Below are 26,174 nucleotides of genomic sequence, written 5' to 3'. Positions count from 1 at the left end.
AGTATAGCCCACAAAGATCTCCGCCACGGCACAACCCAAAGGGGGGTGGGCGCCAACCCAGACAGGAAGATCACGTCAGTGACTCAACCCACTCAAGTGACGCACCCCTCCTAGGGACGGTATGAAAGAGCCCTAGTAAGCCAGTGACTCAGCCCCTGTAATAGGGTTAGAGGCAGAGAATCCCAGTGGAAAGAGGGGAACCGGCCAGGCAGAGACAGCAAGGGCGGTTCGTTGCTCCAGAGCCTTTCCGTTCACCTTCACACTCCTGGGCCAGACTACACTCAATCATATGACCCACTGAAGAGATGAGTCTTCAGTAAAGATTTAAAGGTTGAGACCGAGTCTGCGTCTCTCACATGGGTAGGCAGACCATTCCATAAAAATTGAGCTCTATAGGAGACAGCCCTGCCTCCAGCTGTTTGCCTAGAAATTCTAGGGACAATTAGGAGGCCTGCGTCTTGTGACCGTAGCGTACGTGTAGGTATGTACGACAGGACCAAATCGGAAAGATAGGTAGAAGCAAGCCCGTGTAATGCTTTGTAGGTTAGCAGTAAAACCTTGAAATCAGCCCTTGCCTTAACAGGAAGCCAGTGTAGGGAGGCTAGCACTGGAGTAATATGATACATTTTTTGGTTCTAGTCAGGATTCTAGCAGCCGTATTTAGCACTAACTGAAGTTTATTTAGTGCTTTATCCGGGTAGCCGGAAAGTAGAGCATTGCAGTAGTCTAACCTAGAAGTAACAAAAGCATGGATTCATTTTTCTGCATCATTTTGGACAGAAAGTTTCTGATTTTTGCAATGTTACGTAGATGGAAAAAAGCTGTCCTTGAAACAGTCTTGATATGTTCGTCAACAGAGAGATCAGGGTCCAGAGTAACGCCGAAGTCCTTCACATTTTATTTGAGACTACTGTACAAATTAATTGTCAGATTCAACAGAATATCTCTTTGTTTCTTGGGACCTAGAACAAACATCTCTGTTTTGTTCGAGTTTAAAAGTAGAACGTTTGCAGCCATCCACTTCCTTATGTCTGAAACACAGTCCCTGCCTCCTCCTACCTCCCTGTTCTCCAGCCCCTGTGTCCTCCAATCAGACGGAGTGTTGAGTCTCTGTTCCTCCTCCCATAATGTGTTCTTTGTCTCAGGGAGGCAGTCAGGAGTAGTTGAGACCCACAGAGGAATGTGTTGTGCATCGTAGTAGATCTATCTCTAGTTGATGATTTCTGCTGCTATCAGGTGAGTCTTGTTGATGCCAGCTGTGTCAGAGAGGAGAGGAATTTATGACTGGGGGTTTCAAGTTTAGTCAGTGGGTCTGGAAATGGTGTGTTATTATGAGAGGCGGTAGAACAGAACAGAAGAGGACATTAGAACAGTAGAACAGAACAGAAGAGGACAGTAGAACAGTAGAACAGAACAGAAGAGGACAGTAGGACAGAACAGGACAGTAGAACAGAACAGAAGTGGACAGTAGAACAGAACAGGACAGTAGAACAGAACAGAAGTGGACAGTAGAACAGGACAGAAGAGGAGAGAAGAACAGTAGAACAGGACAGTAGAACAGAACAGAAGTGGACAGTAGAACAGTAGAACAGAACAGGACAGTAGAACAGAAGAGGACAGTAGAACAGTAGAACAGAACAGAAGAGGACAGTAGAAGAGAAGAGGACAGTAGAACAGAACAGTAGAACAGAAGAGGACAGTAGAACAGAACAGTAGAACAGAAGAGGACAGTAGAACAGAACAGAACAGTAGAACACTAGATAGGGAATAGGGTGCCATATGGGACATAACCCCTGTGGTGGCCTGGTCTGTCTGTCTGTCTGTCTGTCTGTCTGTCTGTCTGTCTGTCTGTCTGTCTGTCTGTAACAGATCAAGCATTAACAGAACAAGGTCATATAAAGTTATAAACCATTGGTTGAAAGTGTTCACTCTGTTTCACCCCAGTTGACCTTAACCCTCGTAGCTGTCTGTCTATCAGTCTATCAGTCTATCATAGAGGATGTAATAGATCAGGCATTAACAGAACCAGGTCATATAGAGTCAGCGAGCTGTCAGGCTGGCTGACCATCAGCTGAGCTGTTGCAGTGGTGTAAAGTACTTCAGTAAAAATACTTTAAAGTACTACTTAAGTCGTTTTTGGGGTATCTGTACTTTATAGTATATTTTTTCATCACTACATTCCTGAAGAAAATGATGTGCTTTTTAGTCCATACATTTTCTCTGACACGCAAAAGTACTCGTTACATTTTGAATGCTTAGCAGGACAGGAAAATGGTCCAATTCACACACTTATCAAGATAACATCCCTGGTCATCCCTACTGCCTCTGATCTGGAGGACTCACTAAACAGAGAACATCCCTGGTCATCCCTACTGCCTCTGATCTGGAGGACTCACTAAACAGAGAACATCCCTGGTCATCCCTACTGCCTCTGATCTGGAGGACTCACTAAACAGAGAACATCCCTGGTCATTTCTACAGCCTCTGATCTGGAGGACTCACTAAACAGAGAACATCCCTGGTCATCCCTACTGTCTTTGATCTGGAGGACTCACTAAACAGAGAACATCCCTGGTCATCCCTACTGCCTCTGATCTGGAGGACTCACTAAACAGAGAACATCCCTGGTCATTTCTACAGCCTCTGATCTGGAGGTCTCACTAAACAGAGAACATCCCTGGTCATCCCTACTGCCTCTGATCTGGAGGACTCACTAAACAGAGAACATCCCTGGTCATCCCTACTGCCTCTGATCTGGAGGACTCACTAAACAGAGAACATCCCTGGTCATCCCTACTGCCTCTGATCTGGAGGACTCACTAAACAGAGAACATCCCTGGTCGTCCCTACTGCCTCTGATCTGGAGGACTCACTAAACAGAGAACATCCCTGGTCATCACTAAACACAAATTATTTGTTTTTAAATTATGTCTGAGTGTTGGAGTTTGCCCCGGGCTTCCTGGAAGAAAAAAAAAACAAGACGTCTGGATGACTTAATAAAATAAATGTTTAATTATTCATACTTTTACTTTTGATGCTTCAGTATATCCAAAACCAAAGACCTCACTGGGTCACTTTCACTTTCACTTGAGTCATTTTCTATTCAGGGATCTTTACTCTTACTGACCACTTTACTTTTTCCACCACTGTGTGTGTGTGTGTGTGTGTGTGCGTGTGTGTGTGCGTGTGTGTGTGTGTGTGTGTGTGTGTGTGTGTGTGTGTGTGTGTGTGTGTGTGTGTGTGTGTGTGTGTGTGTGTGTGTGTGTGTGTGTGTGTGTGTGTGTGTGTGTGTGTAAGCATTTCCAATATGTGCATCTTTGTTTCGGCTTCCAGAGAGATATCTGAAGACGTCCCTGGGTTCCTGCATCAAACACAACTACAAGCATTTCTACACAGGAGGTGAGTATCATTTCTATACAGGAGGTGGGTATCATTTCTATACAGGAGGTGGGGAGGTATCATTTCTATACAGGAGGTGGGTATCATTTCTATACAGGAGGTGGGTATCATTTCTATACAGGAGGTGGGTATCATTTCTACACAGGAGGTGGGTATCATTTCTATACAGGAGGTGGGTATCATTTCTACACAGGAGGTGGGTATCATTTCTACACAGGAGGTGGGTATCATTTCTACACAGGAGGTGAGTATCATTTCTACACAGGAGGTGAGTATCATTTCTATACAGGAGGTGGGTTGAGATGCTATGGGCAAGGTCATAGATAGCACCCAATATTAGCCTATATAACATATCTGTTATATAAAGAGATCACCCAGTATTAGCCTGGTCACACATCTGTTATATAAAGAGATTGCCCAATATTAGCCTGGTCACACATCTGTTATATAAAGAGACAGGATAAGACTGTTCGCGAACCAGGGGACAGGATAAGGTTTGAGGGGTCCCCCCCCCCACAGAAACCGGGACCGAGGTCTAAGGGGTCTCCCCCCCACAGAAACCGGGACCGAGGTTTGAGGGGGTCCCCCCCCCCCCACAGAAACATATGTACACAGTGAAGGTTGATGGGAAAGAGGTTGCAGCCCTGCTTGATTCCGGCAGCATGTCAACCATGGTCGTTGCAAACCTAGTGCCGACTCATAAACTAGATACATGTCAGGATATCCGCCAAGGCCTTAGTGAGCAGACAAACGGAGGACGAGCTGCTGGATTATGAGATCGGCGTGGTCCAGAAGATGGCGTATGTTGTAATACTGGGTAGATACTTTCCTAGGTTAGGCCAAAAGAATGGCATATTTGAGAAGCCCAACACCCCTGACCAAGCAGGATGTAGCATGTAGCCCTCAACCAAAGCCAAGAAAAGAGAAAGTCTCCCAAGGGACCAAGCTCACAGGTGCTAGTAGGGGAGGATGAGGAAGAAGGAGCAGACCACGTCAATAAGGGGCAGCCTGGTACTAGTGGGGCTGGGGTCCATCAAGATCCAGAGGGCGACAATCTAGAACCAACAGACCTGGCAGGGTCCCAGACTAATTTTGGGATGGGCCAGACCCAGGATCCAACCATGCAGCAAGTCGGAGCAGATGTGCAAGTCATAGATGGTACCCCCATAAATGACAGGACAATGCCCAATAGTTTCTCCCACTTCATCATGAGAAAGGGTTTGGGGTACAGAGTCTCAAAAATAAGGGTTGATGTGGTGGAACAGTTGTTGGTCCCCACCCGGTACCGGAGAACAGTACTGGACCTAGCTCATGGGCATTTTCTGGGAGGAGGCACACCTTGGTATTGATAAAACCCGAGACCGGATTGTAAGGAGGTTTTACTGGCCAGGAATTCAGACTGAGGTGGCTCGACATTGTGGAGAGTGCCCTGAGTGCCAGTTAACAGCTCCCCGACCAGCTGTTAGAAGCCTGTTAGTGCCACTCCCCATAATCAAAATGCCATTTGAGAGGATAGCGAAGGATAGTGGGTCCGCTACCCAAATCCGCAAGACGGCACCAATACATTCTGGTCATCCTAAATTATGCCACTCGCTAACAATAAGCCATTCCCCTTCGGACGATGGCTTCCAAAAATATTGGCAAGGAATTAGTGCCTCTGTTCACCAGGGTAGGGATTCCAAAGGAGATCCTTACTGACCAGGGGACCCCCTTTATGTCCCGCTTTATGGCGGACCTTTGTAAGATGTGGCAGGTGAAACAGCTGAGGACATCGGTTTACCATCCACAGACGGGCGGGCTGGTTGAGAGATTCAATCTCACCCTGAAGTCAATGCTAAGGAAGGTAATTGATAAGGGTGGGGAAAAACTGCTTATCTGATGTTTGCCATTAGAGAGGTTCCCCAAGCCTAGCTGGGGTTTTCACCCTTTGAGCTGGTATATGGGAAGCAACCCTGGTGAATCTTAGAAATCGCCCGAGAAACCTGGGACAGTAAGTAAGATAAAGAGACAGACAGATAGTAGGGTGGCATCAGACAGTCAGGTAGACAGACAGACAGACAGACATACAGGTAGTAGGTTGACATCAGACAGTCAGGTAGAGAGACAGACAGACAGACAGACAGACAGACAGACAGACAGACAGACAGACAGACAGACAGACAGACAGACAGATAGTAGGGTGACATCAGACAGGCAGGTAGAGAGACAGACAGACAGATAGTAGGGTGACATCCTGATCCTCTCAACCAGCTTCATTAGATATTCACCTGGAATGTATTTCAATTAACTGGTTTGTCTTGTTAAAAGTTAATTTGTGGAATTTATTTCCTTCTTAATGCATTTGAGCCAATCAGTTGTGACAGTTAGCCCTATTTGCTAAAAGACCAAGTCCATATTAGGGCAAGAACAGCTCAAATAAGCAAAGAGAAACAACAGTCCATCATTACTTTAAGACACGAAGGTCAGTCAATACGGAACATTTCAATAACTTTTATGTTTCTTCAAGTGCAGTCGCAAAAAACATAAAGCGCGATAATGAAACTGTATCTCATGAGGACCGCCACAGGAAAGGAAGACCCAGAGTTACCTCTGCTGCAGAGGATAAGTTCATTAGAGTTCACTGTACCTCAGATTGCAGCCCAAATAAATGCTTCACAGAGTTCAAGTAACAGACACATCTTAACATCAACTGTTCAGAGACTGCATGAATCAGGCCTTCATGGTCGAATTGCTACAAAGAAACCACTACTAAAGGACACCAATAAAAAGAAGAGACTTGCCTGGGTCAAGAAACACGAGCAATGGACATTAGACCGGTGAAAATCTGTCCTTTGGTCTGATGAGTCAAAATTTGCCATTTTTGCTTTCCACCGCCATGTCTTTGTGAGACGCAGAGTAGGTGAACGGATGATCTCTGCATGTGTGGTTCCCACCGTGAAGCATGGAGGTGGAGGTGTGATGGTGTGGGGGGATTTGCTGGTGACGCTGTCAGTGATTTATTTAGAATTCAAGGCACACTTAACCAGCATGGCCACCACAGGTGGAAAAAAAGGTTATGGTGGAAAATAAGTATTTGGTCACCTACAAACAAGAAAGATTTCTGTCTCTCACAGACCTGTAACTTCTTCTTTAAGAGGCTGAATACTTTTTTGCCCCAATGTAATTCCATATGTGATATTTCATAGTTTTGATGTCTTTACTATTATTCTACTAAATAGTAAAAATAAAGAAAAACCCTTGAATGAGTTGGTGTGTCCAAACTTTTGGCTGGTACTGTACATCCGACAAGAAAGAACACAACACGACATAAAGAGAGACCTAAGACAACAACATAGCACGGCAGAAACACATGAAAACACAGCATGGCAGAAACACAACATGGTAGCAGCACAAAACATGGTACAAACATTACTGGGCACAGACTACAGCACAAAGGGCAAGAAGGTGGATACAACAATACATCATGCGAAGCAGCCATTAACTGTCAGTATGTCTCCATGATTGAGTCTTTGAATGAAGAGGAGTTGATGAGAACTGACTCGTCATCTTTACATTGTCCTCTTACGTGTTTGTTTGTGCGTGTTTGTGTGCGTCTTTGTGTGTGAGCAGGGTGACATGGACGAGGGCAGTGTGAGGAAGAGGAAGGACATGTTTAATGGAGGCCCCGCCCCCGTCCCAACCTCCAATATGTCTGCCTCCCACTCCAAGCCTGCTGAGGAAGACGTGAAGGCTACCGTGCTACAGAAGGAGGTGAGGAATGTAGAGGACAGTATGTGTGTTAGTCTGTCTCTGTGTGTGTGTGTGTGTGTGTGTGTGTGTGTGTGTGTGTGTGTGTGTGTGTGTGTGTGTGTGTGTGTGTGTGTGTGTGTGTGTGTGTGTGTGTGTGTGTGTGTGTGTGTGTGTGTGTGTGTGATGCCAGACAAAAGACCATTTTAAAACCACCCCACTGCTCATGCCGTGTCTCCAGACATCCCCCAAACAAACAAAAAGTGACTCTCGGAGGGAGTAACAACTGGTAAACAGTCTCCTTTTAGACATGTCAGTCAGGTGGCTGCCGGCAGAGACTTCTAGTGCAGCAACGGTGAAGGGCTCTGGCTGGTATTACTGAGCCAGCTAGAAGGATGAAGGATGAAGCGTTAAACGGAGTCTACCTCAGCAGGAGCAAAAACACATACGTTACTCAAAAGTTCTCATAATAACTTTAGTGGTTGAAAAAGTTCCCAATTGTCACACTGGGACAGAGAGACAGGAAACACAGGGATAAATACACTGGTACAGAGAGACAGGAAACACAGGGATAAATACACTGGTACAGAGAGACAGGAAACACAGGGATAATACACTGGTACAGAGAGACAGGAAACACAGGGATACATACACTGGCACAGAGAGACAGGAAACACAGGGATAAATACACTGGTACAGAGAGACAGGAAACACAGGGACACTGGGACAGAGAGACAGGAAACACAGGGATACATACACTGGGACAGAGAGACAGGAAACACAGGGATAAATACACTGGGACAGAGAGACAGGAAACACAGGGATAAATACACTGGTACAGAGAGACAGGAAACACAGGGATAAATACACTGGGACAGAGAGACAGGAAACACAGGGATAAATACACTGGTACAGAGAGACAGGAAACACAGGGATAAATACACTGGTACAGAGAGACAGGAAACACAGGGATAAATACACTGGTACAGAGAGACAGGAAACACAGGGATAAATACACTGGTACAGAGAGACAGGAAACACAGGGATAAATACACTGGTACAGAGAGACAGGAAACACAGGGATAAATACACTGGTACAGAGAGACAGGAAACACAGGGATAAATACACTGGTACAGAGAGACAGGAAACACAGGGATAAATACACTGGTACAGAGAGACAGGAAACACAGGGATAAATACACTGGTACAGAGAGACAGGAAACACAGGGATAAATACACTGGTACAGAGAGACAGGAAACACAGGAAAACATACACTGGGACAGAGAGACAGGAAACACAGGGATAAATACACTGGGACAGAGAGACAGGAAACACAGGGATAAATACACTGGTACAGAGAGACAGAAACACAGGGATACATACACTGGTACAGAGAGACAGGAAACACAGGGATAAATACACTGGTACAGCGAGACAGGAAACGCAGGGACAAATACACTGGTACAGGGAGACAGGAAACACAGGGATAAATACACTGGGACAGAGAGACAGGAAACACAGGCACACTGGTACAGAGAGACAGGAAACACAGGGATAAATACACTGGTACAGAGAGACAGGAAACACAGGGATAAATACACTGGTACAGAGAGACAGGAAACACAGGGATAAATACACTGGTACAGAGAGACAGGAAACACAGGGATAAATACACTGGTACAGAGAGACAGGAAACACAGGGATAAATACACTGGTACAGAGAGACAGGAAACACAGGGATAAATACACTGGTACAGAGAGACAGGAAACACAGGGATAAATACACTGGTACAGAGAGACAGGAAACACAGGGATAAATACACTGGTACAGAGAGACAGGAAACACAGGGATACATACACTGGTACAGAGAGACAGGAAACACAGGGATAAATACACTGGTACAGCGAGACAGGAAACGCAGGGACAAATACACTGGGACAGAGAGACAGGAAACACAGGCACACTGGTACAGAGAGACAGGAAACACAGGGATAAATACACTGGGACAGAGAGACAGGAAACACAGGCACACTGGTACAGAGAGACAGGAAACACAGGGATAAATACACTGGTACAGAGAGACAGGAAACACAGGGATAAATACACTGGTACAGAGAGACAGGAAACACAGGGATAAATACACTGGTACAGAGAGACAGGAAACACAGGGATAAATACACTGGTACAGAGAGACAGGAAACACAGGGATAAATACACTGGTACAGAGAGACAGGAAACACAGGGATAAATACACTGGTACAGAGAGACAGGAAACACAGGGATAAATACACTGGTACAGAGAGACAGGAAACACAGGGATAAATACACTGGTACAGAGAGACAGGAAACACAGGGATAAATACACTGGTACAGAGAGACAGGAAACACAGGGATACATACACTGGGACAGAGAGACAGGAAACACAGGGATAAATACACTGGGACAGAGAGACAGGAAACACAGGGATAAATACACTGGTACAGAGAGACAGGAAACACAGGGATACATACACTGGTACAGAGAGACAGGAAACACAGGGATAAATACACTGGTACAGCGAGACAGGAAACGCAGGGACAAATACACTGGTACAGGGAGACAGGAAACACAGGGATAAATACACTGGGACAGAGAGACAGGAAACACAGGCACACTGGTACAGAGAGACAGGAAACACAGGGATAAATACACTGGTACAGAGAGACAGGAAACACAGGGATAAATACACTGGGACAGAGAGACAGGAAACACAGGGATAAATACACTGGTACAGAGAGACAGGAAACACAGGGATACATACACTGGTACAGAGAGACAGGAAACACAGGGATAAATACACTGGTACAGCGAGACAGGAAACGCAGGGACAAATACACTGGTACAGGGAGACAGGAAACACAGGGATAAATACACTGGGACAGAGAGACAGGAAACACAGGGATAAATACACTGGTACAGCGAGACAGGAAACGCAGGGACAAATACACTGGTACAGGGAGACAGGAAACACAGGGATAAATACACTGGGACAGAGAGACAGGAAACACAGGCACACTGGTACAGAGAGACAGGAAACACAGGGATAAATACACTGGTACAGAGAGACAGGAAACACAGGGATAAATACACTGGTACAGAGAGACAGGAAACACAGGGATAAATACACTGGTACAGGGAGACAGGAAACACAGGGATAAATACACTGGTACAGAGAGACAGGAAACACAGGGATAAATACACTGGGACAGAGAGAAAGGAAACACAGGGATAAATACACTGGTACAGAGAGACAGGAAACACAGGGATAAATACACTGGTAGAGAGAGACAGGAAACACAGGGATAAATACACTGGCACAGAGAGACAGGAAACACAGGGATAAATACACTGGTACAGAGAGACAGGAAACACAGGGATAAATACACTGGCACAGAGAGACAGGAAACACAGGGATAAATACACTGGTACAGGGAGACAGGAAACACAGGGATAAATACACTGGTACAGATAGACAGGAAACACAGGGATAAATACACTGGTACAGGGAGACAGGAAACACAGGGATAAATACACTGGTACAGAGAGACAGGAAACACAGGGATAATACACTGGTACAGGGAGACAGGAAACACAGGGATAAATACACTGGGACAGAGAGACAGGAAACACAGGGATAAATACACTGGGACAGAGAGACAGGAAACACAGGGATAAATACACTGGTACAGAGAGACAGGAAACACAGGGATAAATACACTGGTACAGAGAGACAGGAAACACAGGGATAATACACTGGTACAGAGAGACAGGAAACACAGGGATACATACACTGGCACAGAGAGACAGGAAACACAGGGATAAATACACTGGTACAGAGAGACAGGAAACACAGGGACACTGGGACAGAGAGACAGGAAACACAGGGATACATACACTGGGACAGAGAGACAGGAAACACAGGGATAAATACACTGGGACAGAGAGACAGGAAACACAGGGATAAATACACTGGTACAGAGAGACAGGAAACACAGGGATAAATACACTGGTACAGAGAGACAGGAAACACAGGGATAAATACACTGGTACAGAGAGACAGGAAACACAGGGATAAATACACTGGTACAGAGAGACAGGAAACACAGGGATAAATACACTGGTACAGAGAGACAGGAAACACAGGGATAAATACACTGGTACAGAGAGACAGGAAACACAGGGATACATACACTGGGACAGAGAGACAGGAAACACAGGGATAAATACACTGGGACAGAGAGACAGGAAACACAGGGATAAATACACTGGTACAGAGAGACAGGAAACACAGGGATACATACACTGGTACAGAGAGACAGGAAACACAGGGATAAATACACTGGTACAGCGAGACAGGAAACGCAGGGACAAATACACTGGTACAGGGAGACAGGAAACACAGGGATAAATACACTGGGACAGAGAGACAGGAAACACAGGGATAAATACACTGGTACAGCGAGACAGGAAACGCAGGGACAAATACACTGGTACAGGGAGACAGGAAACACAGGGATAAATACACTGGGACAGAGAGACAGGAAACACAGGCACACTGGTACAGAGAGACAGGAAACACAGGGATAAATACACTGGTACAGAGAGACAGGAAACACAGGGATAAATACACTGGTACAGAGAGACAGGAAACACAGGGATAAATACACTGGTACAGGGAGACAGGAAACACAGGGATAAATACACTGGTACAGAGAGACAGGAAACACAGGGATAAATACACTGGGACAGAGAGAAAGGAAAAACAGGGATAAATACACTGGTACAGAGAGACAGGAAACACAGGGATAAATACACTGGTAGAGAGAGACAGGAAACACAGGGATAAATACACTGGCACAGAGAGACAGGAAACACAGGGATAAATACACTGGTACAGAGAGACAGGAAACACAGGGATAAATACACTGGCACAGAGAGACAGGAAACACAGGGATAAATACACTGGTACAGGGAGACAGGAAACACAGGGATAAATACACTGGTACAGATAGACAGGAAACACAGGGATAAATACACTGGTACAGGGAGACAGGAAACACAGGGATAAATACACTGGTACAGAGAGACAGGAAACACAGGGATAATACACTGGTACAGGGAGACAGGAAACACAGGGATAAATACACTGGGACAGAGAGACAGGAAACACAGGGATAAATACACTGGGACAGAGAGACAGGAAACACAGGGATAAATACACTGGGACAGAGAGACAGGAAACACAGGGATAAATACACTGGTACAGAGAGACAGGAAACACAGGGATAAATACACTGGTACAGAGAGACAGGAAACACAGGGATAAATACACTGGTACAGAGAGACAGGAAACACAGGCACACTGGTACAGAGAGACAGGAAACACAGGGATAAATACACTGGTACAGAGAGACAGGAAACACAGGGATAAATACACTGGTACAGAGAGACAGGAAACACAGGCACACTGGTACAGAGAGACAGGAAACACAGGGATAAATACACTGGTACAGAGAGACAGGAAACACAGGGATAAATACACTGGTACAGAGAGACAGGAAACACAGAGATAAATACACTGGTACAGGGAGACAGGAAACACAGGGATAAATACACTGGTACAGAGAGACAGGAAACACAGGGATAAATACACTGGTACAGAGAGACAGGAAACACAGGGATAAATACACTGGTACAGATAGACAGGAAACACAGGGATAAATACACTGGGACAGAGAGACAGGAAACACAGAGATAAATACACTGGGGAAAAGAAGACCTGGAGGGGGTGGAGACAATCACAAGGACAGGTGAAACAGATCAGGGTGTGACTGATTAAAAGTATAAATCATTTCATATTTCTTGTTAACCAGAATGCATCATTTTCTTTTTAATATACGGAGAGCCAGGGGCACACTCCAAACACTCCGACATCATTTACAAACTAAATATTTGTGTTTCGTGAGTCCGCCAGATCAGAGGCAGAAGGGATGACCCAGGGATGTTCTCTAGATAAGTGTGTAAGTTAGACCATTTTACTGTCCTGCTATACTGTACATTCAAAACATAACGAGTACTTTTGGGTGTCAGGGAAAATGTATGGAGTATAAAGTTACATTACAAATACCCCCAAAACTACTTAAGTAGAACTTTGAATTATTACTGAAGTTCTTTACACCACTGACTTTACAGAAAGTAGGCTACTGAGACAGACAGTTGTCACGTTCGTTGAATGGAGGAGACCAAGGCGCAGCGTGATATGAATACATGTTGCTATTTATTAATGAAGACGGACACTAAACAAACTATACAAAACTAACGGGAAGCTATAATATAAATGTGCAGACACGGGCAACTAGACATAGACAATCACCCACGATTTACCCAAGGAATATGGCTGCCTAAATATGGTTCCCAATCAGAGACAACGATAAACAGCTGCCTCTAATTGAGATCCGATCTAGGCAACCATAGACATACAAAACACCTAAACTAGGGGAAACCCATAAACATACAAAAACCCTAGACAGGGGAAAACACAACAAACCCTTGTCACAACCTGACCTAACCAAAATAATAAAGAAAACAAAGATAACTAAGGTCAGGGCGTGACAACAGTGATGTGGTGAGGCTGAGGTAGACTGTAATGCATGCAGGAGGAAGTAGAGGAGACAAAGAGAGCGGAAGCAGAGAGTTAGTTAGTACAGTAGTTCCCTAATGTGGTGTTATGCCCCAGATGGGGTCCTCTGGGAGAATCTGTACTAATCTCATCAAACAAGATAAGACAAAAAATAAGGGACAAAAAAACTCAATCTCAACAGGACCCATCTTCCCTATAGACCTACATTACAATACAACCACTGTATGTTACAATATGAACATCGCAACAGGACCTATCCTCCCTATAGACCTACATTACAATACAACCACTGTATGTTACAATATGAACATCTCAACAGGACCTATCCTCCCTATAGACCTACATTACAATACAACCACTGTGTGTTACAATATGAACATCTCAACAGGACCTATCCTCCCTATAGACCTACATTAAAATACAATCACTGTATGTTTCAATATGCACATCTCAACAGGACCTATCTTCCCTATAGACCTGCATTACAATACAACCACTGTATGTTTCAGTATGACAATCTCCACAGGACCTATCCTCCCTATAGACCTACATTACAATACAACCACTGTATGTTTCAATATGACCATCTCCACAGGACCTATCCTCCCTATAGACCTACATTAAAATACAACCACTGTATGTTACAATATGAACATCTCCACAGGACCTATCCTCCCTACAGACCTACATTACAATACATCCACTGTATGTTTCAATATGACCATCTACACAGGACCTATCCTCCCTATAGACCTACATTAAAATACAATTAATGTATCTGGGACCTTTACCATATCAGATAATAATAAACCAGACTAGAATAATCTGCGACCTTTACCACATCAGATAATACTAAACCAGACTAGATCAATCGGGGACCTTTACCACATCAGATAATAATAAACCAGACTAGATCAGTCTGGGACCTTTACCACATCAGATAATAATAAACCAGATTAGATCAATCTGGGACCTTTACCACATCAGATAATAATAAACCAGACTAGATCAATCTGGGACCTTTACCACATCAGATAATAATAAACCAGACTAGATCAACCTGGGACCTTTACCATATCAGATAATAAACCAGACTAGATCAGTCTGGGACCTTTACCACATCAGATAATAATAAACCAGACTAGATCAATCTGGGACCTTTACCACATCAGATAATAATAAACCAGACTAGATCAATCTGGGACCTTTACCACATCAGATAATAATAAACCAGACTAGATCAATCTGGGACCTTTACCACATCAGATAATACTAAACCAGACTAGATCAATCTGGGACCTTTACCACATCAGATAATAATAAACCAGACTAGATCAATCTGGGACCTTTACCAGATCAGATAATAATTAACCAGACTAGATCAATCTGGGACCTTTACCACATCAGATAATAATTAACCAGACTAGATCAATCTGGGACCTTTACCACATCAGATAATACTAAACCAGACTAGATCAATCTGGGACCTTTACCACATCAGATAATAAACCAGACTAGATCAATCTGGGACCTTTACCACATCAGATAATACTAAACCAGACTAGATCAATCTGGGACCTTTACCACATCAGATAATAATAAACCAGACTAGATCAATCTGGGACCTTTACCACATCAGATAATAAACCAGACTAGATCAATCTGGAACCTTTACCACATCAGATAATAATAAACCAGACTAGATCAATCTGGGACCTTTACCACATCAGATAATAAACCAGACTAGATCAATCTGGGACCTTTACCACATCAGATAATAAACCAGACTAGATCAATCTGGAACCTTTACCACATCAGATAATAATAAACCAGACTAGATCAATCTGGGACCTTTACCACATCAGATAATAAACCAGACTAGATCAATCTAGGACCTTTACCACATCAGATAATAATTAACCAGACTAGATCAATCTGGAACCTTTTACCACATCAGATAATAAACCAGACTAGATCAATCTGGGACCTTTACCACATCAGATAATAATTAACCAGACTAGATCAATCTGGGACCTTTACCACATCAGATAATAATTAACCAGACTAGATCAATCTGGGACCTTTACCACATCAGATAATACTAAACCAGACTAGATCAATCAGGGACCTTTACCAAAAACATGTATCCAACTCGTCTGTTTGATCTGGACGTGAAGGAGAACTCTTCAAATATAACAATACTACAAATGATGTTTCAAACAGACAAGTGATGTAGCTTGTAGCATTATTCATGTAATTACTGACCAAGTATGACTTTGCATTCTGGTTCCACTCATGTGAAAACTGACCAAGTATGACATTGCATTCTGGTTCCATTCGTGTTCTCGCTTGCTACAAGTACATAAGCTACTTGAGTGACCGACATCAATCCTCCTAGCTTGTGTACAAGGCCTTTGTATGGTAGCTGTAAATGTATAGTCTTGTTACAGTGTACAGGGTTATTGAATGACTCTGACAACAGTATCTGACTGACTGAGGAATGTTAGGAAGCTGTTTACGGGTCAGTACCTCTCAATACAACTACTGCTTCATTCTGTAGTTTACACCGTTAGGCTCTCAGGAACCCAGGGTCAGTACCTCTCAATACAACTACTGCTTCATTCTGTAGTTTACACCGTTAGGCTCTCAGGAACCCAGGGTCAGTACCTCTCAATACAACTACTGCTTCATTCTGTAGTTTACACCGTTAGGCTCTCAGGAACCCAGGGTCAGTACCTCTAAATACAACTACTGCTTCATTCTGTAGTTTACACCGTTAGGCTCTCAGGAACCCAGGGTCAGTACCTCTCAATAGAACTACTGCTTCATTCTGTAGTTTACACCGTGAGTCTCTCAGGAACCCAGGGTCAGTACCTCTCAATACAACTACCGCTTCATTCTGTAGTTTACACCGTTAGGCTCTCAGGAACCCAGGGTCAGTACCTCTCAATACAACTACTGCTTCATTCTGTAGTTTACACCATTAGGCTCTCAGGAACCCAGGGTCAGTACCTCTCAATACAACTACTGCTTCATTCTGTAGTTTACACCGTGAGGCTCTCAGGAACCCAGGGTCAGTACCTTTCAATAGAACTACTGCTTCATTCTGTAGTTTACACCGGGAGGCTCTCAGGAACCCAGGGTCAGTACCTCTCAATACAACTACTGCTTCATTCTGTAGTTTACACCGTTAGGCTCTCAGGAACCCAGGGTCAGTACCTCTCAGTAGAACTACTGCTTCATTCTGTAGTTTACACCGTTAGGCTCTCAGGAACCCAGGGTCAGTACCTCTCAATACAACTACTGCTTCATTCTGTAGTTTACACCGTTAGGCTCTCAGGAACCCAGGGTCAGTACCTCTCAATAGAACTACTGCTTCATTCTGTAGTTTACACCGTTAGGCTCTCAGGAACCCAGGGTCAGTACCTCTCAATAGAACTACTGCTTCATTCTGTAGTTTACACCGTGAGTCTCTCAGGAACCCAGGGTCAGTACCTCTCAGTAGAACTACTGCTTCATTCTGTAGTTTACACCGTTAGGCTCTCAGGAACCCAGGGTCAGTACCTCTAAATACAACTACTGCTTCATTCTGTAGTTTACACCGTTAGGCTCTCAGGAACCCAGGGTCAGTACCTCTCAATAGAACTACTGCTTCATTCTGTAGTTTACACCGTTAGGCTCTCAGGAACCCAGGGTCAGTACCTCTCAATACAACTACTGCTTCATTCTGTAGTTTACACCGGGAGGCTCTCAGGAACCCAGGGTCAGTACCTCTCAATACAACTACTGCTTCATTCTGTAGTTTACACCGTGAGGCTCTCAGGAACCCAGGGTCAGTACCTCTCAGTAGAACTACTGCTTCATTCTGTAGTTTACACCGTTAGGCTCTCAGGAACCCAGGGTCAGTACCTCTCAATACAACTACTGCTTCATTCTGTAGTTTACACCGGGAGGCTCTCAGGAACCCAGGGTCAGTACCTCTCAATACAACTACTGCTTCATTCTGTAGTTTACACCGTTAGGCTCTCAGGAACCCAGGGTCAGTACCTCTAAATACAACTACTGCTTCATTCTGTAGTTTACACCGTGAGGCTCTCAGGAACCCAGGGTCATTACCTCTCAGTAGAACTACTGCATCATTCTGTAGTTTACACCGTGAGGCTCTCAGGAACCCAGGGTCAGTACCTTTCAATAGAACTACTGCTTCATTCTGTAGTTTACACCGGGAGGCTCTCAGGAACCCAGGGTCAGTACCTCTCAATACAACTACTGCTTCATTCTGTAGTTTACACCGTTAGGCTCTCAGGAACCCAAGGTCAGTACCTCTCAGTAGAACTACTGCTTCATTCTGTAGTTTACACCGTTAGGCTCTCAGGAACCCAGGGTCAGTACCTCTCAATACAACTACTGCTTCATTCTGTAGTTTACACCGTTAGGCTCTCAGGAACCCAGGGTCAGTACCTCTCAATACAACTACTGCTTCATTCTGTAGTTTACACCGGGAGGCTCTCAGGAACCCAGGGTCAGTACCTCTCAATACAACTACTGCTTCATTCTGTAGTTTACACCGTTAGGCTCTCAGGAACCCAGGGTCAGTACCTCTAAATACAACTACTGCTTCATTCTGTAGTTTACACCGTTAGGCTCTCAGGAACCCAGGGTCAGTACCTCTCAATAGAACTACTGCTTCATTCTGTAGTTTACACCGTTAGGCTCTCAGGAACCCAGGGTCAGTACCTCTCAATACAACTACTGCTTCATTCTGTAGTTTACACCGTGAGGCTCTCAGGAACCCAGGGTCGGTACCTCTCAATACAACTACCGCTTCATTCTGTAGTTTACACCGTTAGGCTCTCAGGAACCCAGGGTCAGTACCTCTCAATACAACTACTGCTTCATTCTGTAGTTTACACCAAATCAAATCAAATCAAATCAAATTTTATTTGTCACATACACATGGTTAGCAGATGTTAATGCGAGTGTAGCGAAATGCTTGTGCTTCTAGTTCCGACAATGCAGTAATAACAAGTAATCTAACTAACAATTCCAAACTACTGTCTTGTACACAGTGTAAGGGGATAAAGAATATGTACATAAGGATATATGAATGAGTGATGGTACAGAGCAGCATAGGCAAGATACAGTAGATGGTATCGGGTACAGTATGTACAAATGAGATGAGTATGTAAACAAAGTGGCATAGTATAGTATAAAGTGGCTAGTGATACATGTATTACATAAGGATACCGTCGATGATATAGAGTACAAAGTGGCATAGTATAGTATAAAGTGGCTAGTGATACATGTATTACATAAGGATACCGTCGATGATATAGAGTACAGTATATACGTATGCGTATGAGATGAATAATGTAGGGTAAGTAACATTTATATAAGGTAGCATTGTTTAAAGTGGCTAGTGATATATTTACATCATTTCCCATCAATTCCCATTATTAAAGTGGCTGGAGTTGAGTCAGTGTCAGTGTGTTGGCAGCAGCCACTCAGTGTTAGTGGTGGCTGTTTAACAGTCTGATGGCCTTGAGATAGAAGCTGTTTTTCAGTCTCTCGGTCCCAGCTTTGATGCACCTGTACTGACCTCGCCTTCTGGATGATAGCGGGGTGAACAGGCAGTGGCTCGGGTGGTTGATGTCCTTGATGATCTTTATGGCCTTCCTGTGACATCGGGTGGTGTAGGTGTCCTGGAGGGCAGGTAGTTTGCCCCCGGTGATGCGTTGTGCAGACCTCACTACCCTCTGGAGAGCCTTACGGTTGAGGGCGGTGCAGTTGCCATACCAGGCGGTGATACAGCCCGCCAGGATGCTCTCGATTGTGCATCTGTAGAAGTTTGTGAGTGCTTTTGGTGACAAGCCGAATTTCTTCAGCCTCCTGAGGTTGAAGAGGCGCTGCTGCGCCTTCTTCACGATGCTGTCTGTGTGAGTGGACCAATTCAGTTTGTCTGTGATGTGTATGCCGAGGAACTTAAAACTTGCTACCCTCTCCACTACTGTTCCATCGATGTGGATAGGGGGGTGTTCCCTCTGCTGTTTCCTGAAGTCCACAATCATCTCCTTAGTTTTGTTGACGTTGAGTGTGAGGTTGTTTTCCTGACACCACACTCCGAGGGCCCTCACCTCCTCCCTGTAGGCCGTCTCATCGTTGTTGGTAATCAAGCCTACCACTGTTGTGTCGTCCGCAAACTTGATGATTGAGTTGGAGGCGTGCGTGGCCACGCAGTCGTGGGTGAACAGGGAGTACAGGAGAGGGCTCAGAACGCAACCTTGTGGGGCCCCAGTGTTGAGGATCAGCGGGGAGGAGATGTTGTTGCCTACCCTCACCACCTGGGGGCGGCCCGTCAGGAAGTCCAGTACCCAGTTGCACAGGGCGGGGTCGAGACCCAGGGTCTCGAGCTTGATGACGAGCTTGGAGGGTACTATGGTGTTGAATGCCGAGCTGTAGTCGATGAACAGCATTCTCACATAGGTATTCCTCTTGTCCAGATGGGTTAGGGCAGTGTGCAGTGTGGTTGAGATTGCATCGTCTGTGGACCTATTTGGGCGGTAAGCAAATTGGAGTGGGTCTAGGGTGTCAGGTAGGGTGGAGGTGATATGGTCCTTGACTAGTCTCTCAAAGCACTTCATGATGACGGATGTGAGTGCTACGGGGCGGTAGTCATTTAGCTCAGTTACCTTAGCTTTCTTGGGAACAGGAACAATGGTGGCCCTCTTGAAGCATGTGGGAACAGCAGACTGGTATAGGGATTGATTGAATATGTCCGTAAACACACCGGCCAGCTGGTCTGCGCATGCTCTGAGGGCGCGGCTGGGGATGCCATCTGGGCCTGCAGCCTTGCGAGGGTTAACACGTTTAAATGTCTTACTCACCTCGGCTGCAGTGAAGGAGAGACCGCATGTTTTCGTTGCAGGCCGTGTCAGTGGCACTGTATTGTCCTCAAAGCGGGCAAAAAAGTTATTTAGTCTGCCTGGGAGCAAGACATCCTGGTCCGTGACTGGGCTGGGTTTCTTCCTGTAGTCCGTGATTGACTGTAGACCCTGCCACATGCCTCTTGTGTCTGAGCCGTTGAATTGAGATTCTACTTTGTCTCTGTACTGGCGCTTAGCTTGTTTGATAGCCTTGCGGAGGGAATAGCTGCACTGTTTGTATTCGGTCATGTTACCAGACACCTTGCCCTGATTAAAAGCAGTGGTTCGCGCTTTCAGTTTCACACGAATGCTGCCATCAATCCACGGTTTCTGGTTAGGGAATGTTTTAATCGTTGCTATGGGAACGACATCTTCAACGCACGTTCTAATGAACTCGCACACCGAATCAGCGTATTCGTCAATGTTGTTATCTGACGCAATACGAAACATCTCCCAGTCCACGTGATGGAAGCAGTCTTGGAGTGTGGAGTCAGCTTGGTCGGACCAGCGTTGGACAGACCTCAGCGTGGGAGCCTCTTGTTTTAGTTTCTGTCTGTAGGCAGGGATCAACAAAATGGAGTCGTGGTCAGCTTTTCCGAAAGGGGGGCGGGGCAGGGCCTTATATGCGTCGCGGAAGTTAGAGTAACAATGGTCCAAGGTCTTTCCTCCCCTGGTTGCGCAATCGATATGCTGATAAAATTTGGGGAGTCTTGTTTTCAGATTAGCCTTGTTAAAATCCCCAGCTACAATGAATGCAGCCTCCGGATAAATTGTTTCCAGTTTGCAGAGAGTTAAATAAAGTTCGTTCAGAGCCATCGATGTGTCTGCTTGGGGGGGGATATATACGGCTGTGATTATGATCGAAGAGAATTCTCTTGGTAGATAATGCGGTCTACATTTGATTGTGAGGAATTCTAAATCAGGTGAACAGAAGGATTTGAGTTCCTGTATGTTTCTTTCATCGCACCATGTCACGTTAGTCATAAGGCATACGCCCCCGCCCCTCTTTTTACCAGAAAGATGTTTTTTCCTGTCTGCGCGATGCGTGGAGAAACCTGTTGGCTGCACCGCTTCGGATTGCGTCTCTCCAGTAAGCCACGTTTCCGTGAAGCAAAGAACGTTACAGTCTCTGATGTCCCTCTGGAATGCTACCCTTGCTCGGATTTCATCAACCTTGTTGTCAAGAGACTGGACATTGGCAAGAAGAATGCTAGGGAGTGGTGTGCGCTGTGCCCGTCTCCGGAGTCTGACCAGTAGACCGCCTCGTTTCCCTCTCTTTCGGAGTCGTTTTTTTGGGTCGCTGCATAGGATCCACTCCTTTGTCCTGTTTGTAAGGCAGAACACAGGATCCGCGTCGCGAAAAACATATTCTTGGTCGTACTGATGGTGAGTTGATGCTGATCTTATATTCAGTAGTTCTTCTCGACTGTATGTAATGAAACCTAAGATGACCTGGGGTACTAATGTAAGAAATAACACGTAAAAAAACAAAAAACTGCATAGTTTCCTAGGAACGCGAAGCGAGGCGGCCATCTCTGTCGGCGCCGGAAGTCAAACCATTAGGCTCTCAGGAACCCAGGGTCAGTACCTCTCAATACAACTACTGCTTCATTCTGTAGTTTACACCGTGAGGCTCTCAGGAACCCAGGGTCAGTACCTTTCAATAGAACTACTGCTTCATTCTGTAGTTTACACCGGGAGGCTCTCAGGAACCCAGGGTCAGTACCTCTCAATACAACTACTGCTTCATTCTGTAGTTTACACCGTTAGGCTCTCAGGAACCCAGGGTCAGTACCTCTCAGTAGAACTACTGCTTCATTCTGTAGTTTACACCGTTAGGCTCTCAGGAACCCAGGGTCAGTACCTCTCAATACAACTACTGCTTCATTCTGTAGTTTACACCGTTAGGCTCTCAGGAACCCAGGGTCAGTACCTCTCAATAGAACTACTGCTTCATTCTGTAGTTTACACCGTTAGGCTCTCAGGAACCCAGGGTCAGTACCTCTCAATAGAACTACTGCTTCATTCTGTAGTTTACACCGTGAGTCTCTCAGGAACCCAGGGTCAGTACCGCTCAGTAGAACTACTGCTTCATTCTGTAGTTTACACCGTTAGGCTCTCAGGAACCCAGGGTCAGTACCTCTAAATACAACTACTGCTTCATTCTGTAGTTTACACCGTTAGGCTCTCAGGAACCCAGGGTCAGTACCTCTCAATAGAACTACTGCTTCATTCTGTAGTTTACACCGTTAGGCTCTCAGGAACCCAGGGTCAGTACCTCTCAATACAACTACTGCTTCATTCTGTAGTTTACACCGGGAGGCTCTCAGGAACCCAGGGTCAGTACCTCTCAATACAACTACTGCTTCATTCTGTAGTTTACACCGTGAGGCTCTCAGGAACCCAGGGTCGGTACCTCTCAATAGAACTACTGCTTCATTCTGTAGTTTACACCGTTAGGCTCTCAGGAACCCAGGGTCAGTACCTCTTAATAGAACTAGTGCTTCATTCTGTAGTTTACACCGTTAGGCTCTCAGGAACCCAGGGTCAGTACCTCTCAATACAACTACTTCTTCATTCTGTAGTTTACACCGTGAGGCTCTCAGGAACCCAGGGTCGGTACCTCTCAATACAACTACCGCTTCATTCTGTAGTTTACACCGTTAGGCTCTCAGGAACCCAGGGTCAGTTCCTCTCAATACAACTACTGCTTCATTCTGTAGTTTACACCGTGAGGCTCTCAGGAACCCAGGGTCAGTACCTCTCAATACAACTACTGCTTCATTCTGTAGTTTACACCGGGAGGCTCTCAGGAACCCAGGGTCAGTACCTCTAAATACAACTACTGCTTCATTCTGTAGTTTACACCGGGAGGCTCTCAGGAACCCAGGGTCAGTACCTCTCAATACAACTACTGCTTCATTCTGTAGTTTACACCGTGAGGCTCTCAGGAACCCAGGGTCAGTACCTCTCAATACAACTACTGCTTCATTCTGTAGTTTACACCGTTAGGCTCTCAGGAACCCAGGGTCAGTACCTCTCAATAGAACTACTGCTTCATTCTGTAGTTTACACCGGGAGGCTCTCAGGAACCCAGGGTCAGTACCTCTCAATACAACTACTGCTTCATTCTGTAGTTTACACCGTTAGGCTCTCAGGAACCCAGGGTCAGTACCTCTAAATACAACTACTGCTTCATTCTGTAGTTTACACCGTTAGGCTCTCAGGAACCCAGGGTCAGTACCTCTCAGTAGAACTACTGCTTCATTCTGTAGTTTATAGAGGAATGTTGCAGTGATACGTAGATTAATTGTCACATTTTCCACTCTTCTTCTTTTTTTTTTACAGAAATTAGACATTTAACCCTGAATTAACCCTGTCAGTCCTGAGACCCCAGCAAAATTCATTTATCTGACTTTCATTTATCTACATGTTCAGCCATGATATTTAGCCTCACAATGAAGTGTTCTACCATTTTCTGTTTTTATTCCATAAAAATAATATATATTGTGAAACTCCTTACCTATTCACGAACAAGATCCTAAGCGGGACAGCACAAAATGAGACTCAGAGATGTGACTTCATCAATGAAACTGTAATGGGTGTTTTTCTTTCAACTCTCCCCGGTGCAGTACAAACAAAGGCCATGGTAATGACTATCCAAACAAACTAGCAGTTAGTACTAAACACAAAATCAACAACTTGAGCCGAATGTTTAACAGGGAATCATGGTGCTGTGGAATTTGCCTCATGCTTGTAATCACTCTGCCCCCCTCTGCCCCTTCAGTCTGGTCATTAACTTCCTGAGGGCCGGGGGCAGTATTCGAAAATTCGGATGACTGACGTGCCCAAAGTAAACTGCCTGTTACTCAGGCCCAGAAGCTAGGATATGCATATAATTGGTAGTATTTGGATAGAAAACACTCTGAAGTTTCTTAAACTGTTAAAGTAATGTCTGTGAGTATGACAGAACTGATATGGCAGGCGAAAACCGAGAATCCAGAATCCATCTGGAGTTTTTTTTTTTTTAGGTGTCTGCCCATTCTAATCCTTGTTAATGGGAAAATCAAAGGAATACATCACAGATTGCAGTTCGTAGGGCTTCCAGTAGATGTCAACAGTCTTTGGAAAGAGGTTCAAGCTTGTTTCAGGCTTGTTTTTGGAAAAATGAGCTAGAATTTGTTATTTTTCTAGGTGGCTCCCATTTTGACTAGTAATGAACATACATCCCCCCAAACCAGTAACCACTATTAAATTTGATAATTTATTTACATATTAGGGTACCTGAGGATTGATTAGAAACGTTGTTTGACTTGTTTGGACAAAGTTTACAACTTTTGGGATTACTTTGTCTGCATTTTGAATGCGGGAAACAGGTGGATTACTGATTGAAGCGCGCCAACTAAACTGACTTTTTTGGGATATAAAGAAGGACTTTATCGAACAAAACAACCATTTGATGTGTAGCTGGGACCCTTGGGATTGGCAACCAGCGGTAGATCTTCAAAGGTAAATTATTTATGTTATCGCTTGTTTGGAAAATGTTTGTAATGCTTTTGTAGCGCTGTCCTCAGATAACCGCCTGGTACGCATTCACCGTAAAGCCTTTTTGAAATCTGACAAAGCAGCTGATCAACAAGAAGTTAAGATTTTAAATGATGTAGGATACTTGTATCGTCATGAATGTTTAATACTACGATTTTGTATTTTGAATTTGGCGCGCTCCGATTTCACCGGATGTTGTCGAATTTGATGCCGGTAACGGGATTTCTGCACTAAGAGGTTTTAAGAGAGGACCAGCAACAATTAGGCAATTGACCTCAGGTGAGCTCATCAGTAGTGGCTGTACTGGGGCCCACCTCAAGGAGAGTTGATCACTTGATCCAGCTGATCCCTAACAATATATTGAACAATAACACGAAATACAATAATGGAAATAAACAGACAAGCGTACATAAACTTAACGTAGACAGGGATATTAAAATGAAAGGTTGCTGGATCAAATCCCCGAGCTGACAAGGTATCCCCCTTTCCCCAACTGACTAGGTATCCCCCTTTCCCCAACTGACTAGGTATCCCCCTTTCCCCAACTGACTAGGTATCCCCCTATCCCTTTCCCCAACTGACTAGGTATCCCCTTTCCCCAACTGACTAGGAATTCCCTTTTCCCTTTCCCCAACTGACTAGGTATCCCCCTTTCCCTTTCCCCAACTGACTAGGTATCCCCATTTCTCCAACTGACTAGGTATCCCCCTTTACCCTTCCCCAACTGAGTAGGTATCCCCCTTTCCCCAACTGACTAGGTATCGACCTTTCCCTTTCCCCAACTGACTAGGTATCCCCCTTTCCCCAACTGACTAGGTATCGACCTTTCCCTTTCCCCAACTGAGTAGGTATCCCCCTTTCCTTTCCCCAACTGACTAGTTATCCCCCTATCCCTTTC

The 26,174-nt window shown here is 44.9% G+C and overlaps 1 protein-coding gene across 4 annotated transcripts in view; it reads left to right on the top strand.

The window, feature by feature from the left end:
• Window positions 1–1,151: 1,151 nt before the first annotated feature.
• LOC139411745 (b(0,+)-type amino acid transporter 1-like) overlaps window positions 1,152–26,174 on the top strand; it is a 95,343-nt gene continuing 70,320 nt past the window's right edge. For 2 of the 4 annotated variants that reach the window (XR_011634626.1, XM_071158440.1), the window contains exons 1-2: window positions 1,179–1,236; window positions 7,009–7,149. Coding sequence is in view for 3 of the 4 variants with exons in the window: in XM_071158440.1 (XP_071014541.1) it covers window positions 7,015–7,149 (135 nt within the window). In the remaining variant the exon portion in view is untranslated. Of the gene's footprint in view, window positions 1,237–3,322; window positions 3,400–7,008; window positions 7,150–26,174 lie in introns of those variants that run through there. The other 2 variants (XM_071158439.1, XM_071158441.1) reach the window with 2 other exon arrangements.

Source organism: Oncorhynchus clarkii, chromosome 6, assembly GCF_045791955.1.
Source record: "Oncorhynchus clarkii lewisi isolate Uvic-CL-2024 chromosome 6, UVic_Ocla_1.0, whole genome shotgun sequence".
Taxonomy (NCBI): domain Eukaryota; kingdom Metazoa; phylum Chordata; class Actinopteri; order Salmoniformes; family Salmonidae; genus Oncorhynchus; species Oncorhynchus clarkii.
The sequence above is the reverse complement of the archived record's forward strand: the minus strand, read 5'-3'. Positions and strand labels throughout refer to the sequence as shown.